At 65.3% G+C, this 15,221-nt stretch overlaps 1 protein-coding gene across 10 annotated transcripts in view; it reads left to right on the top strand.

Moving 5' to 3' along the window:
• Positions 1–15,221, top strand: part of RXRA (retinoid X receptor alpha) — a 99,824-nt gene that overhangs the window by 67,527 nt on the left and 17,076 nt on the right. For all 10 annotated transcript variants that reach the window (XM_048223074.2, XM_048223078.2, XM_044389709.3 and 7 more), the window contains exons 2-4: positions 4,383–4,627; positions 10,134–10,284; positions 10,440–10,619. In XM_048223074.2, the coding sequence (XP_048079031.1) occupies positions 4,383–4,627; positions 10,134–10,284; positions 10,440–10,619 (576 nt within the window). The remainder of the gene's footprint in view (positions 1–4,382; positions 4,628–10,133; positions 10,285–10,439; positions 10,620–15,221) is intronic.

The raw sequence follows: 15,221 nt of genomic DNA on the forward strand, positions 1-15,221 counted from the left end.
CCCTCTGAGCTCCCCAGCCATGGCCTCCTTCCCCGGTCTCACTGATTCCTCATAGTCCCAAAGGGGGTGTGCGTGTGTGCGTGCGTGCGTGTGTGCATGCGTGTATGTGCGTGTGTGCATGCGTGCTTGTGTGTGCGTGCGTGTGTGCGTGCGTGTGTGCGTGCTTGTCTGTGTCCACGCATTCATGTGCATGTGTGTGCCCGTGTGTGCGTGTGTGTACGTGTGTGCGTGTGTGTGCGTGTGTGCTTGTCTGTGTCTGCACATTCATGTGCACGTGTGTGCATGCGTGCTTGTGTGCGTGCACGTGTGTGCGTGCTTGTCTGTGTTCGCGCATTCATGTGCATGTGTGTGCGTGCATGCTTGTGTGTGCGCGCGTGTGTGCGTGCTTGTCTGTGTCCGCGCATTCATGTGCACGTGTGTGCGTGCGTGCTTGTGTGCGCGCACGTGTGTGCGTGCTTGTCTGTGTCCGCGCATTCATGTGCATGTGTGTGCGTGCATGCTTGTGTGTGCGCGCGTGTGTGCGTGCTTGTCTGTGTCCACGCATTCATGTGCATGTGTGTGCGTGCATGCTTGTGTGTGCGTGCGTGTGTGCGTGCGTGTGTGCGTGCTTGTCTGTGTCCACGCATTCATGTGCATGTGTGTGCCCGTGTGTGCGTGTGTGTACGTGTGTGCGTGTGTGTGCGTGTGTGCTTGTCTGTGTCCGCGCATTCATGTGCACGTGTGTGCGTGCGTGCTTGTGTGTGCGTGCTTGTGTGTGCGTGCTTGTCTGTGTCCGCGCATTCATGTGCATGTGTGTGTGCGTGCTTGTGCGTGCGTGTGTGCGTGCTTGTGTATGTCCGCGCATTCATGTGCACGTGTGTGTGCGCGTGTGTGCACGTGTGTGCATGTGTGCACGTGCATGTACGTGTGTGTGCATGCACAGTGTAGGGCGTAAGGTGCTGGGGTGCTGAGGGTGTGAGACTCAGTGTTAGGGCTTTGCCCCTCACAAGCCCCTCTGCACCCCCCTTGGGCAGGGAGCCTGCTGTCCTGCAGCCCCGGCAGCCCCGCCCGGCGAGGATCAGATAAGTGTGGTGACCAGCCCGTGACAAGGCCCCAGCAGGTCCAAAGTATGACTTTTAAAGAATAAGGCTGATCACTGCCTCTGCTTATCAGTGGGTGGGGGCCGCGGAATGGCCTGGCAGCTCGAGCTTGCAGCACGTGGGGTGGGGGTGGGCAGGCCCTCTGCGGGTGGAGGATGTTTGGGCATTTTTTTGCCTTTTCTTTCTAACGTTCCCTTCCTGGCCAGAGTGTCTCTCTCCAGAAGACTCCAGAAAACACAGCCAGCCCATTGTCACCCAGGCTCCGGGAAAGTGTCTGCTGTAGATGTTCTGTGTAAACAGGAAGCGCCCAGAGCGGGGGGCCTGGGGACAGCAGGGGTCCCGGGGAGGCACGCACTGGGTGGGGGGGGTGGAGTAGCCGCCCCGTCTGGACCCAGCAGCCCCAGGGGGCGCCCACCAGTTAGGAGCGGTTGCTGAACACTTGAGCCTGTGCCGTTGGGGCGGGGTCGGCGTGGGGCTGCTGCAGAGCCGGGATGCCTCCCCCTGCTCCTGGGTCTCAGACTTGGGCTGGGTGCAGGCGGTGCCTTGGGGGGCTGGGAGCTTTGGGGTGCAGCCTGGCGGCTGGCAGTCAAACAGGCCTCCTCCCTCCCTCCTTCCTTCCTTCCGGCCAGGCTTTCTCCTGCCTCTCCCTCTCCTTCCTGGGGGGAGCAGCAAACAAACAAGCAGCCGCTCAGGCCCGTGGGGAGCAGAGTGGGCACCAGCCCCGGCAGCTGTGCACTGGCAGCCGAGGAGGCCCCTCCCAGCGGCTGTGGCTGCTGGCTGCACCCCGCCCCTTGAGGAGAGCCGCCCCTGAGAAGCCCCGCAATGCCCCGCTCTGATTCAGGGCTCCCCGGGCCCCCAGGAGTAGCTGGGCAGGGGGTGGAGTCTAGGAGTGGCTTCTTGGCTTGGCCCTGGCATCCCGATCTCCTTCCCACTTCTGAGAAGAAAGGGGTGTGGGGGTGCAGGGCTGCCCTCCTGAGCCTGGGAAGCCTGGCTGCCCTGGCTGCCTGGCCCCTGTCTTTGCGCTCGCCCGCGGAGGTGTCCGCTGGAGCTGTTCCGCAGAGTCCCTCTTGCTTCCTCCCCGAGGTCAGAGAGGCGCTTCTCCGACTGCGTGGAGGGGGCAGCCCTGGCTGGTCAGGGCCATGGCCCGCTCCTGCAGAGCCGGTGTGCACAGATACGGAAGCCCAGGCTCGGGCAGGAGTGAAGCCGGCGCTGGTCTCTCGTCCAGGGCTGGCTGCAGGCTGGAGAGGCAGGCCACAATGGGTCCCTGCTTGCCTGGAGCGGGGCAGCTGTGGATTTCTGCGCTCAGGCCTTTGAGCGAGTCTCAGGCCAGTGCTCTGTGTCTCCATCTCCGTGTCTGTCTCGGGTGGACAGGGCCATAGGAGCTCCGTGGATCAAGGACCTGCAGCTGGGCCTGGGTCTGCCGTACTCAGACACCTCTCCCTGCCTGTCCTCTCGCGTCAGCCCTGGCTGCTCCCCTAGGCTTCTTGGGGAAGTTACGGGGTTACGGACCTCCAGGCACACGGCGTTCAGGGCACTTCATGACCAACGGGGCGGATCTGCGATACCCACCGACCCTCCAGCGCTGCTGGGATTCCCCGAGTTTTCATTTTCAAGTTCAGTGAAGTGGTTGATCCCCAATTTTGTGAATGGCTAGAGTTTCAGATGGTCCGGAGGAGGCTGCTCGCCAGTGGAGTTAGGGTACAGGCAGGCTCCCCCAGCCCTGGCTGGACTGCGGGATTCCAGGCCGGCTTCCTGTGCCCCTGGTCCCGTGGAGCGGGGAGGAGGAGGAAGTGCCCAGCGGGCGGGGGGCTGCGAGATGGAAGCGGGTAAATGCTCCCAGGGGAGGGCGTTGGCAGGGTGGCATGTCCCTCCAGCACCACCCCACCCTTTGGGCTGGCCACCCCCAGCATCTCCAGGTCCTAAGTCCCTGGGTAAGGGTTTGGCCAGAGTGACGTGTGTCAAGTCCTAACTGGGCCGCTTGGCAGTGCTGTGCCCCACGTGATGGTGTCTGTCCCCCGAGACTTAGGGGGGGCCTTTGGAACACAGCTGCTCTCAAGGTTCAGGCAAGCAAGTGGTCCTGGGGGCCTCAAGGAGCGAAGCCGGGGTGGGCCCCCTGACCTGGGGTGTCTGCGGTCAGAGGCCAGTCCCTTGTGTGAGAGAATAGTGCAGATGGGAGGCCGAGGCCCAAGGAGGGGCCCGGGCTTGCCCAGGGCATTCCGCTGGGTGGAGGTGGAGCTCTCTGGCCTCTGGGCTCCTCCAGTTCCTGCTGGTGTGCCAGTGTGTTCCGCCCGCCCGTGGGCAGTGCATTCACCACCTGAGAGCCTTCCTCCTGGGGAGGCTTCTTCCTCCTGAGCCCTCAGGGTGGGGTGGGAAGGCCTAATTAGCTCTCGTTGGGGCTTTGAAATCGCTGAGATGAAAGCCGGTGTGTGGGAGGTCCCCACCTCTCCCCACAGCCTCTGTGGGCTGGCGCACACCCTGGCCCTGTCCACGAGGCCCACTCGGAAGCAGGCATCTCTCTGGGGCCTCGCGGGTCTAAGGGCCGTGGTCGCCGGGGCGCCGAGCAGGCTTGGGCAGGGGGGCTGTTGGGTTGAGGCCACAGAGCTCAGAGAGAGGGTCAGCCTCCTGGTGGCCGACGGGCTATGCCCCGGGCATCTGCAGGAACACAGGGCCTCGGTTCCTGTCGGTAAAACGGGGCAGTAAGATAACCTGCCACGTAGCTCTCAGCCCCATGTGTGAATATACACCGAGGACACGGTGGGCACTCAGAAAACATCAGCCTCGTGGTTTTTACTGGTATCCCCACACCTTCACCTCCGTCCCTTGAGTGCACGGGCAGAGGGACTGGCGGCCCGTGGTGAGCAGGTCCTCCAGGTGGACAGGCGGCTGTCCGGCCTCCCTGCCTGGCTGGGCATCGGAGAGCCTGCTGATGGGAGCCGTCGGTCTGCTTGTCCTGCATCTGCCTCCCCGGCCCGGCCCAAGCCTCGCGGCTGGGGCCGGCCGCTGTCGGAGGGTGCCTCCTTGGAGGGGGAGCTCCCGGTGCTCTGGCCTTGTGTTGGTGGGAATCTGCAGCATGCACTGTTAGGATCACCGTGGGGGCGCCGGGGCCTGGCTGTCGGAGGGTGCCTCCTTGGAGGGGGAGCTCCCGGTGCTCTGGCCTTGTGTTGGTGGGAATCTGCAGCATGCACTGTTAGGATCACCGTGGGGGCGCCGGGGCCTGGCCTCGCTGTGGTCTCTGTGCCCTGCGGGGAGCAGGCCGGGCAGTGTGGGTTCTTGAACGCCTTCCTCTGGGTTCTTGTCTTGCAGACTTCTCCACCCAGGTGAACTCCTCGTCCCTCAACTCCCCCACGGGGCGTGGCTCCATGGCTGCCCCCTCCCTGCACCCCTCTCTGGGGCCCGGCATCGGCTCCTCGCTTGGCTCCCCGGGACAGCTGCACTCGCCCATCAACGGCATGGGCCCACCCTTCTCGGTCATCAGCTCCCCCATGGGCCCCCACTCCATGTCAGTGCCCACCACGCCTACCCTGGGCTTCGGCACCGGCAGCCCTCAGGTAAGTACAGAGGTGGGGCCCCTCCCGTGGACCCTGGGGGGCAGGTGCTATCATTTCCACCCTTTATCTCTGGGAATCAGAGCCTGGGTTTGAGTCCAGCTCTGGCCGACTCCCCAGCCCTTGACCCACAGAGGTTATCAGCCAAGCTCTCTGCAGCTGGTCATCTACCCCAGGGGGGCCCCTCCTCTCCGGGGACTTCCTGCTCCCGTGGCCTGGCTCTGTAGGTGGGGGGAGCTCTGTGTTTCTCAGGTTTAAACCCACCTCCCTGGAGCCCCTGCTCCTTGTGAGCCCTTCCCTCCTGGCCTCTGCTCAGCCCACGCCAGATGGTTTCAGTGCCCCTGGGCCCAGATCCCAGGGGGATGCGTCCAGGCATCATGCGGATGCACGCTCCTTGGGCCAGGCCCCGGGCCACATGGTGGCCCCAGCTCATCTACTGGGCTTGGTGGTCTTTTCCACAGTTATGTGTTTGGAACGTCAGGCTTTTGGGGTTGTCTCTGAATCGGGAAGCAGCTGGGGCCCGGTAGGGCCTGGCTCGGTCCAGTTCTTGTGATGGGAATCCTGGAGGCCCGGTCCGCCCTCTCCTGGGCACCTCTCGTCCAAACCCCTGCAGAGATGTCCTGAGCTCTTCTGAAGATCCCTGCGTTGTGAAGGGGCCCCCAGGCCCAGCTGGGCCTCGCCCTCCCAGCTCCGTGGAGTCCCCAGTGGATTTCTTGCTGGGTGGACGGGAGACCTACCTGAATCCTACCTGAATCCTAGCTGGGTGGACGGGAGACCTACCTGGGTGGACGGGAGACCTACCTGAATCCCCTTCCTCTCTCTGGGGTTGAGCTGCCCTTCCTGAAATAGGCAGGGCTCCATTACTGGTCTGAGTGCAAGTCTGGCTTCAGCCGTTCCTCCCCCCGGGAGATGAAGGCCCTGTGGTGGGGAGCGTGGTGCACCGTCTCCACGGAGCCTCAGGACAGCCTGCTGGAGAGAGACTCGAAGTGCAGGATTCCCTGCCGAGAGCCGCGCATCTAGTTGTGTCGGGCACGTCCCATGGGCTCCCAAGCCTCCTGTTGCTGTGCCCCCTGCAGGGCAGCCTGCCTGACTCCTGGTGCAGGAGGACTGGGTGTCACTGAGCTGGAGTCAGCCCCTTGCCCATCTGGCTGGGCCTCTAGAGCTGGCCTTGGTGGAAGATCTTTCTGGCTTTTCCAGAGTCACCGTGTCAGCCCTTGGCTGCGGGAGGGGGGCAGAAGAGCCAAGACCTCGGGCATTAGCGCAGAGCTCCTGGGACCTGGGCCCCAGAGCGGGCAGGAGGCTGAGGTGCTGGCATCGGGGAGGCTCGGCTGCCCTCCTGGGCCTGGCTGGATTATTTTTAGCACTGTCACCCCACCCCCATTCTTGCTGGCTGCACAACTCCGTGCAGGGAGCGAGAGAGTCAATGAGGACGTGAGGCCGGAGGCTGTACCTGCCCCCTGGGGACCATGACAGACGCAGGCACCTGCTGACCCTCAGCCCCACGAGGCTCCTTGCCGGTCTCGGGCCGGCCCCCTGTCCCGGACACCCTGAGGGCTCGCGCACAGCAGAGTCTGGGTGTGGCAGCGACGGCCCTCACACCTTGGGGGCGCCTGCCCCTTGGTACTGTTCACCCATCTGGGGGCAGGGGCGGGGCGGTACTGGGAGGGGTTTTTGGGACCACATCTGTCCCGTTCTCTGTTATTCTCTGCACACGGCCAGGTTCCTGGCACTTGGTGCTGATCGAACCCAGGTTGTGTGTGAAAAGCTGATGAGGGGGTCAGGGCAGGAGTTGGGCCCCGGGGGGAGCAAACCCCGGGAGTTCCAGATGGTCATTACTGCCCTGTGGTCAGTCGCCCGTCTGTCCATGTGTCCATCGGTCAGTTGGGTCACAGTGTGTTTTGCCGCAGTCTGAGCCCCCCGTGCTTGGCCTCCCTCTGGCCGCCCTTCCCCGGGTAGGCCTCAGTCTCTCGTGAACCCCGCCGCCACCCCCACACCCCTGTAGCTCCTTCCTGGAGTGAGTGCTTCTGGGCTTCAGCTTGTCTTGGAAACCTGGGGTTCCCCATATTCACGGGGGTGTGGGTGGAGTTCAAAGGGGGGCATGCCCCACCCCTTGCCCCAAAACCACAACCGCGAAGTCCTGGTTGCCGGAACGAGCGAGGTTTTCCGACTTCTGCTGTTGTTGGGGAAGGCCTGGCGCCCTGCTGAGCACTGCCTGCTCGAATCCACACAGCCAGAGAGGGCCATCAGCAGCCGAGTCCACCCCACTTGACCCTGCTCGGAAGTGGTTGCCTGGGGATCTGGGCTGAGCCAAGCTAGATCCCAGGTGCTGACACCCGAACTGCCCCGCGTCTCTTCCTGGTCTGGGGGACCCGTCAGTGCAGGGCCTGGGAGCGTCCCTAGCTCGTCCCCGAGCCTGCTCGCCACGCTGGCCTGCCGTGGGCACACAGCATCCAGGCCTCCCCAGCCCAGCAAAGCTTCCCCGGTACGGGGTTGGCTCAGGGCAGCGGGGCTGCCGGCACTGCCTACTCTTTGTTGGGGCCCGCGGCTGTGAGGCCTCTGGGACGGGGCGCAGGGATGCGAATGCGTGTCACCGAGTTTGCCCCTGCCTTGATGGCAGCGTGAGGCCGGCGAGGCCAAGGACCTGCTCTTGTGTGTGGCGGGCCTGAGCCTTCAACCCCAGTTCTGGTCGTGGGTGATGCCCCCCTCGTGGGTTGGTGGAGGGGGCCTGCTGTGCGCTCAGGAGGAAGGGCGTGATGGGTGCGGAAGAGAGGAGCCACGAGGTGGCAGGAGACCCTGGCGGGACATCGAGGAGGCCGGTGGTTATTTCAGTAAGTCCCGTAGGCTCCGGCGGGAACCGAAATAAATACCAAGGATATGAAAGGGGAAATGGGACCAGGCCCCCACCCTGGCCACAGCACGTGGTCATCAGGCTCCAGCGAAGGGCTGCTGGGGCAATGGGTCTCCCCAGAGGTGGGGTGGGGTGGGGTACAGGTGGGGAGCAGTCCCCCGTAGGTGGGGCGCCACAGAGCTCACTGGGGAGGGGTGTGTGCAAGGCAGAACGAGGCCCCAGGGGTCACTCCGTGCTCTGTTCTGGGAGCTGTGAACCCAGCCCAAGGCCCATCAGCTTGGAGCTGGAGAGGGGGGAAGAGCGACCCCTGACCCCAACAGCCTTGTCCTGGTGGCCCTGTGGGGACCATCTACTAGTTGAGGCACAGAAGCAGAGTGGGTGGTCCCAGGCCCGTGGCAAGTGGGGTCTCCAGCCCAGCCTTTGCCTTCCCATACGTGCAGGGTCTCCTATGCCAGTGTGACTACTCTGCTCATGGGAAGCCTGGGCCCGGGAGGGCAGGGATGCCCCTGGCACATGGCTGGGAGCCACAGCACTGACTGTCCATCCTGCCTGTGGCTCCTTCCCATGTGGGGCACTGGCCATCCGTCCTCACTGCTGGGGCCCTGCCTCAGTTTACCTAGGGCAGGCACCAGTCCCAAGGGCCTGCATGCACACGGGAGGCTGGGAGGGCAGGTGGCCCGCTAGCCGCCCAGCATGGTGTGGGCAAGCATGAAAGAGGAAATGCCCAGGTTCCTCTCCCTGGTGCTTCCAAGTGGACCCAGCCACGTGGAGTCCTGGCTGGGCTCCCACAGCGTGGGGACAGGCCTCCTGCTCCCGTGTACTGGGCGGCTCCCCGCAGTTGGGCCCCTGGGGACCCACCCCTGTCCCCAGCCACACCCCTCTGGTGCCCTTTTCCAAGCAGTCCTTCGGTTTCCCCACCTGCACACTGCGGCTCGGCGGCCCCTCTGTCTGGGACTGGCTGGCGGCACCTCCTCGTGGAGGCCAAGTGTGGAGGCGGCTGCCCCAGTGTCTGCCCCATTATCCTGACGGCAGCCCTCAGTCCTGCTCACGAGGGACCTCAGGCGCAGAGTTACTGAGTGATTTCCCCGGAGTGTCACAGTGAATGGAGGAGGTGTGATCTGGAGGCCCTGCCGTAGCCACACTGCCACCCCCCCCCCCCCCCCCCCCGCTGCATCCCGCCACCCCTTTCCTCCCCGTCCCCACCCGGCCCATGAGCAAGCGCTGTCTCTGAGCACCTGGCTGGGCACCTAGTGAACCGAGTCTGCTGGCTGGGGTCACCGAGTGGCTCTGGGCAAGCTGTCCTCTTGGGGCCTCGGTTTCCCCTTCTGCAGCATGCAGGGGCCCCCTCGGTGCTCACCACCTGCTACTCGGAGGCCCAGCTTGGCCTGCTGTTCTGCCAGGGCCCTGACCTCCTGAGCCTCTAGGTCCGCACCTGGGAAACAGGGAGGGGCTTTCCGCGCTCTGAGGGGCGCACACGCAGGCCAAGCCCGGGCGCAGAGCACTTAGCTGTCCGTGCCCCTTCTCAGTTCCCTGTCTTCCCCGGGGAGCGCTCCTGGGGCGCTGCTCTCTTCTGCACTGGCACCCCACCTGAGTCCCACGGGGGTTAAGTCCTCACAGAGCCACATGGCCTACCCGAGGACTGGCCGGGGGCCGCACAGAGGCCAGTGTGGAAGGAGGCTTTGGGTGGTTTCTGCTTCATGTGCTGTGAGCACGAGCTCTTCCTGCCCCGTGAGAAAAGGGGCGGGGAGGGGGTGTTGGGGGCCGTGGGGAAGGAAGGAGGCGAGGTTCCCGCTGGCAGGAGGGGCCCGGGGCTACCAGGGGGCAGCGTGGCGCCTGCTGCCCTTCCCCAGGGATGTCCGCACCACCCGGTTTCCGCCTCTGGCAGGGGTTTGCAGAAGTGGGGGTGCGGGGGGCTGTGCGGCCGGGGTCCCGGCGCCTGCGGAGACAGGCCGGCCCGCGGGTGGCAGCGGGAAGCACCTCTGGGCCCCGGCGCTGACAGGAGCGCTGGGCTGGACGCAGCAGAACCAAAACTGCTGTGTCACTGCCGCGGCTGTTGCCGGGGTGACTGGTGAGTTTCCCACGCTTCCTCCTGGCTTCGGCTGCAGGCGGGGCGGGGCCTTGTGTGCGCCTGGGGCCATGGGGCCACGTGACCACAGACCCCCACCCTGCCCTCTGAGGCCCCGGCGGGGTGGCCTGCTGACATGGACCCCAACTCCCTTTCCTTGTTTGCTGTGACCGGGCCTCAGTGCCCATCTGTGGGTTGGAGTCCCCAAAGTGCCTGCCTCGCGGGGAGGGTCGCGAGTTCCCACGGTCCTGCCCAGGGCATGCTCGGCAATGGGAGGTGGTTCTTAGCTGAGCTAGGAGCAGGGGGCGTGAGCAGGGCCTGGGGGGGATCCTCCCCCGAGGCCTGGGGTCGGCCATGGGAGGCCATGGGAGGGTGGAGCGCTGAGGGCACAGCAGCCTCCAGCAGCCCGCCCGCCGCTCAGCGGGGCCGGGCCCTGCCCCTCCTGAGCTGTGTGGCCTGTGGCGGGCAGGGCCCCTCTCTGAGCCTCAGTTTCCCTCTCTGTAAAGTGGGGGTACGTCAGCACCTTGCTTACCGTAGAGCTGGTGGGGGGGATGCTGGCTCGTGCCCCCTGGACACCCCTGCTTTCCCCTCCCCAGCTCAGCTCACCCATGAACCCCGTCAGCAGCAGCGAGGACATCAAGCCCCCGCTGGGCCTCAATGGTGTCCTCAAAGTCCCGGCCCACCCCTCAGGGAACATGGCGTCCTTCACCAAGCACATCTGTGCCATCTGTGGGGACCGCTCCTCAGGTAGGCCGCCGCGGGGCTGTGGGACCCCCACAGGCAGGGGGCAGGGGTGCGGGGAGGTGGGAGGCTGGCCGGGCCAAGGAGGGGGCCTCTCACGCTGGACCTCCTGGTGTGTTGAGGAGGGGACGGGGCGGCGTGCTCACGGGGCTTCCCCGCAGGCAAGCACTACGGGGTGTACAGCTGCGAGGGCTGCAAGGGCTTCTTCAAGCGGACGGTGCGCAAGGACCTGACCTACACGTGCCGGGACAACAAGGACTGCCTGATCGACAAGCGCCAGCGCAACCGCTGCCAGTACTGCCGCTACCAGAAGTGCCTGGCCATGGGCATGAAGCGGGAAGGTAGGCGGGGGAGGCGGGGGGGCGGCGCCCCTGTGTCCCACCTGCTGGACAGCGGCACCGAGGTGCTCACTCCCTGCAGAGCCGCTGCTGCACGGTGGGCCTCGCCTGACCCTCGCTGCGCACCTGCTGTAGGCCAGGCCCCGGGATCACAGAGGGGCCCGCGTCCATGCTTCCAGCCCTGTGGCCCACACGCGATGATCAAACCCTCCTCAAGGTCGTGGTGGCCCAGCGCGTGGTCTCTGGGCCCCGGGCAAGGGTGGAGGCACAGTGAGGGCCGACGAGGCTGGAGGAGGTGGGAGACCGGCTGGAGCAGCCCAGGAGCATGTGAGCTGCTTCCGGCTGTCTGGTGAGGGGTGGTTGAGGAGGCCAGGACAGGGATGGCGCTGACGGGGGCGGGGCGGGGGGAGTGGAGTGGAGCAGGGAGCTCCAGAGACCACTGGGATGCGCCCTGCCGGGGGCGCCCTGGGCCCTGCTTCCTCCTGTGGACCTGGCCGAGGTACCCTGCAGCACCCAGGCCCTCAGAGCAGCCAGACTCTTGGGCTTGGATTTGGGTGCCCGTTTTATCGTTTGCTAGGGGCAGGGTGGGGCGATAGCTGGCATGAAAGGTCACACCCCTGAGGCCATTGAACTCTCAAGCGATTCAGCCAGATTTGGGTCTGAGCCCCAGGCCCCAACTTGGCAGTGGGACCTCCGCCCAGCCCCTCACTGTCTGTGGGCCTCAGTTTCCCCATCTCCGGGTTTGGTGACTCCTGCATCCAGTTGATTTGCTGGCTTACAGTCTGCCCTGTGCTGGAATGCAGCGGGCCGGTGGCGGCCCATCTCGCTGGCTCTTGTGCCCGGGGCCTCATGGGGCTGGGGAGGTGCTGTCTGGGTGCTCTGTGTCTGCTCCCATCTGTGCCACCACTGCTCCTGACGGGGTCCCCGGGCACTTCATCCCCAAGGACTGTCCCCTGCGGTGCCTGCGGTTCTCGTCTCATTTCCTGTTTTAGCCCCAGTTATTCTTGTGGCGAAACGGAGACCCCAGCTGGGCCATGCGGTCCTGCAGGATTTCTTGCTCGAGGCTACAAGGGCCAGCAGGACATGGGACGTCCTGCCGTTGGCACCGCTCCCGGCCAGGGGAGCCTCAGGCTCTGGCGCTGCAGGGGCTGGCCTGGGCTGTGCGGACTGTGTGCCCCCAGGCCTCCCGGATCGGGGTGCCTGTTTCCTGTAGTGCTTGCTTCACCCGCTCATGCTCGTGCAGGTGGAGACACTGAGGCCCAGAGGGTCCACGGCTCGTCCAAGGCCACATGCCAGGTGGGACCCAGGCCTCTGGGTCCTAGTGCTGTCCTCGTTCCTTTGGGCCATCATGGGGCAGAGGAGGCGTGCGCCTGGCCCTGGTTCTCTGGATGTCTCTGTAATCGGAGGGTTACTGGAGATGGTCGGTGCAGCGTTGTTGCTGGGATGGGAACTCAGGGCGAGCGTGTGGTGGGCAGCAGACCGCTGTGTGCCCAGGGCCGGGTGCCAGTGTGCTGGGGGAGTCTCGGGCTCCCTGGAGGACACCCTAGCACAGAGCGGGCTTGGGTTCGTGCCTGAGACCGCTCACTTGCCAAGCTCAGCACTCCTGGTGCCAGGCACCCTGCTGGGCACTGGGCACGCGGTAGTGAGCTGTAGGCATGCGTCCACTGAAAGTGATTGTCACACTACCAGGCAGGGCCCCCAGGTGTGGTCAGGGTCGATCGGGGAACCCAGCTGGGGGCAGATGTCCAGCCTTATGCCTAAAGAATGGGAGGGTGTCAGCAGACCGTGAGCCCAGCCGGAAGGCCCAGCATATGCAGAGCCCGAGGACATCGCAGAGAGAGCACCTGCGAGGCCTGGATGCCATTCCGAGCCTCAGAGTGACCGTCCGCGGGTCCCTGGACGGTCCAGTCAATGCTGATCTCTTCCTCAGGCCCCCTCAGCCTGGCCGCTTGGAGCCTGGGCACCCTCAGACTCCAGCTGCCTGACCTCCTCCCCTGCCCCCAGGCCTGGGAGAGAGCGGGTGACGGCCCCGTGCTGTCCCAGTGGGGCTGCAGAGTCCCAGGGCTGGGGAGGCCTGGTCTGGCCCCCGCCCCGGTGCCCACAGTGACAGGGTCTTGTAATGAGTGGCTGTTAGAAGCACCTGCTATGTGCGGGTCCTCACTGGGCACCCCGTCCCATCGGCACACTCACCCTGGCTGCCTTGCCCGTGGTGCTGTGATTGCTGCCCTAAACTTCACAGACAGACAGATGGGCTGCAGAGGTGGGCACTTGGGGGAGGGGGGTTGGTTCAGAGTCACGACAGCCCGTGTGTCTCTGTGGCCTCGCTCTCTTGTCTGATGAATGAGTCTGGTGCTTTGGGCGCGTTCCCGAGGCAGCGCACAGCCCTCGAGACCTGATTTATGGGCCGTTAGATAAATACCTGATCCCGTCAGGACCCACCTCCCCTTTGCCTCGTACTGGATTTATAAGTCACGAACGTGCACTAAAAACCGTCCCACGGAGCGCTCTCGTGCCTTGGACACAGCACGTGAAGCCGGGCCTCTTACCTGTACACGCCCCGGTGTGCGGTTCTGCGGCACGTTTCCTGATGTATGGGGCCCAGTGCACAGCCTCAGTCTTGGGCAGAGGGACCAGTGGCCCCCGTGTGACTCTGGTGCCGGCCCCGCAGGGAGCTGCGCAGTCTCTGAGGCCCAGAGGCCTGTGGCTGGGTGCCGGGAACTGCCCCGTCCCCCCAGAGCCGGTCCTGAAACCGCTCCTTTCCTCTCTGTTGTCTTGGAGACGAGGTGGGGCCCCTGGCAGCCACGGGACAGCATGGCAGCCCGGGGGAATGGGGGCCGGGCGTGCCAAGCCGGTCTTGGCCTGGAGCACACGGCTGTGAGGTGCTAGCTTCCAGGCTGGCCTGGTGCTCACACCCCTGGTACCGGCGAGGAAGCGAGCTCGCACCCGGACGGCGTCGCCCAGCGCAGTGCGTGAAGGAGCAGCACGGGGTTGGCACCTGGACGGCTGACCGCAGGGAGGGCTCAGGAGGGGCTCGCTGTGACTCAGAGCTGACGGGGACCCCTTCTTGGTGCCGGCTGCTGAGGGATGCTGCAGGCAGATAGCATCTCTGTTGGGCAACGCAGGGGCCTGTGCTCACAAGCACCACCCGGGACTTGCTCCGCAGCATTCCCGGGGGAGAGGGTGGGAAGTGCCAGCTGTCTGCCAGGCTGAGCCCAGGCCTGTCTGCTGGAACGTGCGGTGGCAGGGCTGGGGGGTGGGTGCTGCTGGTCTGATGGGGGGATCTGGCCCCCACCTGGGGTGACGCTGACTGGCTGGAGTGTCGCCCCAATGCCCGCCTCTCTGCTTCCTTCTTTCCCCTCCAGGAAGGCCTCCCTGCTTCCTTCCTGCAACCCTTTGCTTTCCGAGCACCGTCTCCTGACCACGCGTGTGTGTGTGTGTGTGTGTGTGCACGTGCGTGTGCATACGCAATCGCCCCACACATTCCTACTGTGGAGAAAGAGCCCAGCTGGGTTCCCGCGCTGCCCTGTCAACATTGAGCAAGTGACAGCCTCTCTGACAGTGGGGGCGGCCGCGGGCTCCCCGTGGGCTCCTTGGGAGGAACAGGGCAGTGGCCACCCTGTGCCTGGCGGTGTGGGGTTGGGGCACGGACAGAGTGTGCGAGTGTGTGCGGTCGCTCCCCGTACCGCCTCCGTGTCCTGGATTGAGTGCCCTGAGGGCAGGAGGGATATGTCCTCAGAGCTAGAGAGCCCGGTCGGCAGGATACCGCTTCCCTGGGTCTGAAGAAGGGGCGCTGGGCCAGGGCCTTTCGGTGACCATCAGTCCTGCCTGTCCTGGCAGCTGCACAAGGGACAGACGAAGGGCCCAGCTGGCTGGCGGTGCCCAAAGCAGAGGCGGCAGCAGGCTGGGGTGCTGCCTCCCAGACTCCCACTTCCCAGCTCCTGGCTTCCTGCCCAGCCCCGGCAGCCTGGAGGGGTGACAGTGGGCACTGCAGCAGGTCGGGGGTTGCCTGCTCTGGCCGAGGGGTGGCTGCCCCCCAGCCCCCACGTCAGCACCTCCCCTGATGCTGGGGACCCCGGTCTCGCTGGGCATGGAGCCCCCCCCTCCCCGCCTGTGCCTCTCCGGTCTTCCCGGGGTCCCGCGGCGCTCAGGCCTAGAGGGATAATGAGGCCCTGTGTTCCCAGACGCCTCCTGCCTGAGGCTTCCCGGCGCCGGCAGAACGTAAGTCAAACATGACTACTTCTAAGAGGTGATTGAGCTGGCAACACATAAATCCCTGGCCTCCCTCCTGCTCCCTCCGCTGTCTATAAATAAAACCATCATATTTATAATGATGCCGCTCGGAGCTGCTGGCCCTCTGTGGCTTCAGAGTGCTTCACAAAGCATTGGCTGATTAATTCGTGCCGCCCCCACGGAGCAGACAGGTGCTGGGGACCCCCACCCGCCGTGGCCCCGGGCACTGCCCCCACCTCGGGGCCACCCCGTCCATACCGTCCGTGCAGCGGGAGGAGATCTGGGACTGGCTGCGTGTGCGGAGCGTGTGAGTGGGAGGCACAGAGGTGTGACTGCCTCGTGGGTCCGGCCCAGGGCCAGTGCGGCGATTCCCCC

Source organism: Ursus arctos, unplaced genomic scaffold (assembly GCF_023065955.2).
Source record: "Ursus arctos isolate Adak ecotype North America unplaced genomic scaffold, UrsArc2.0 scaffold_18, whole genome shotgun sequence".
NCBI lineage: Eukaryota > Metazoa > Chordata > Mammalia > Carnivora > Ursidae > Ursus > Ursus arctos.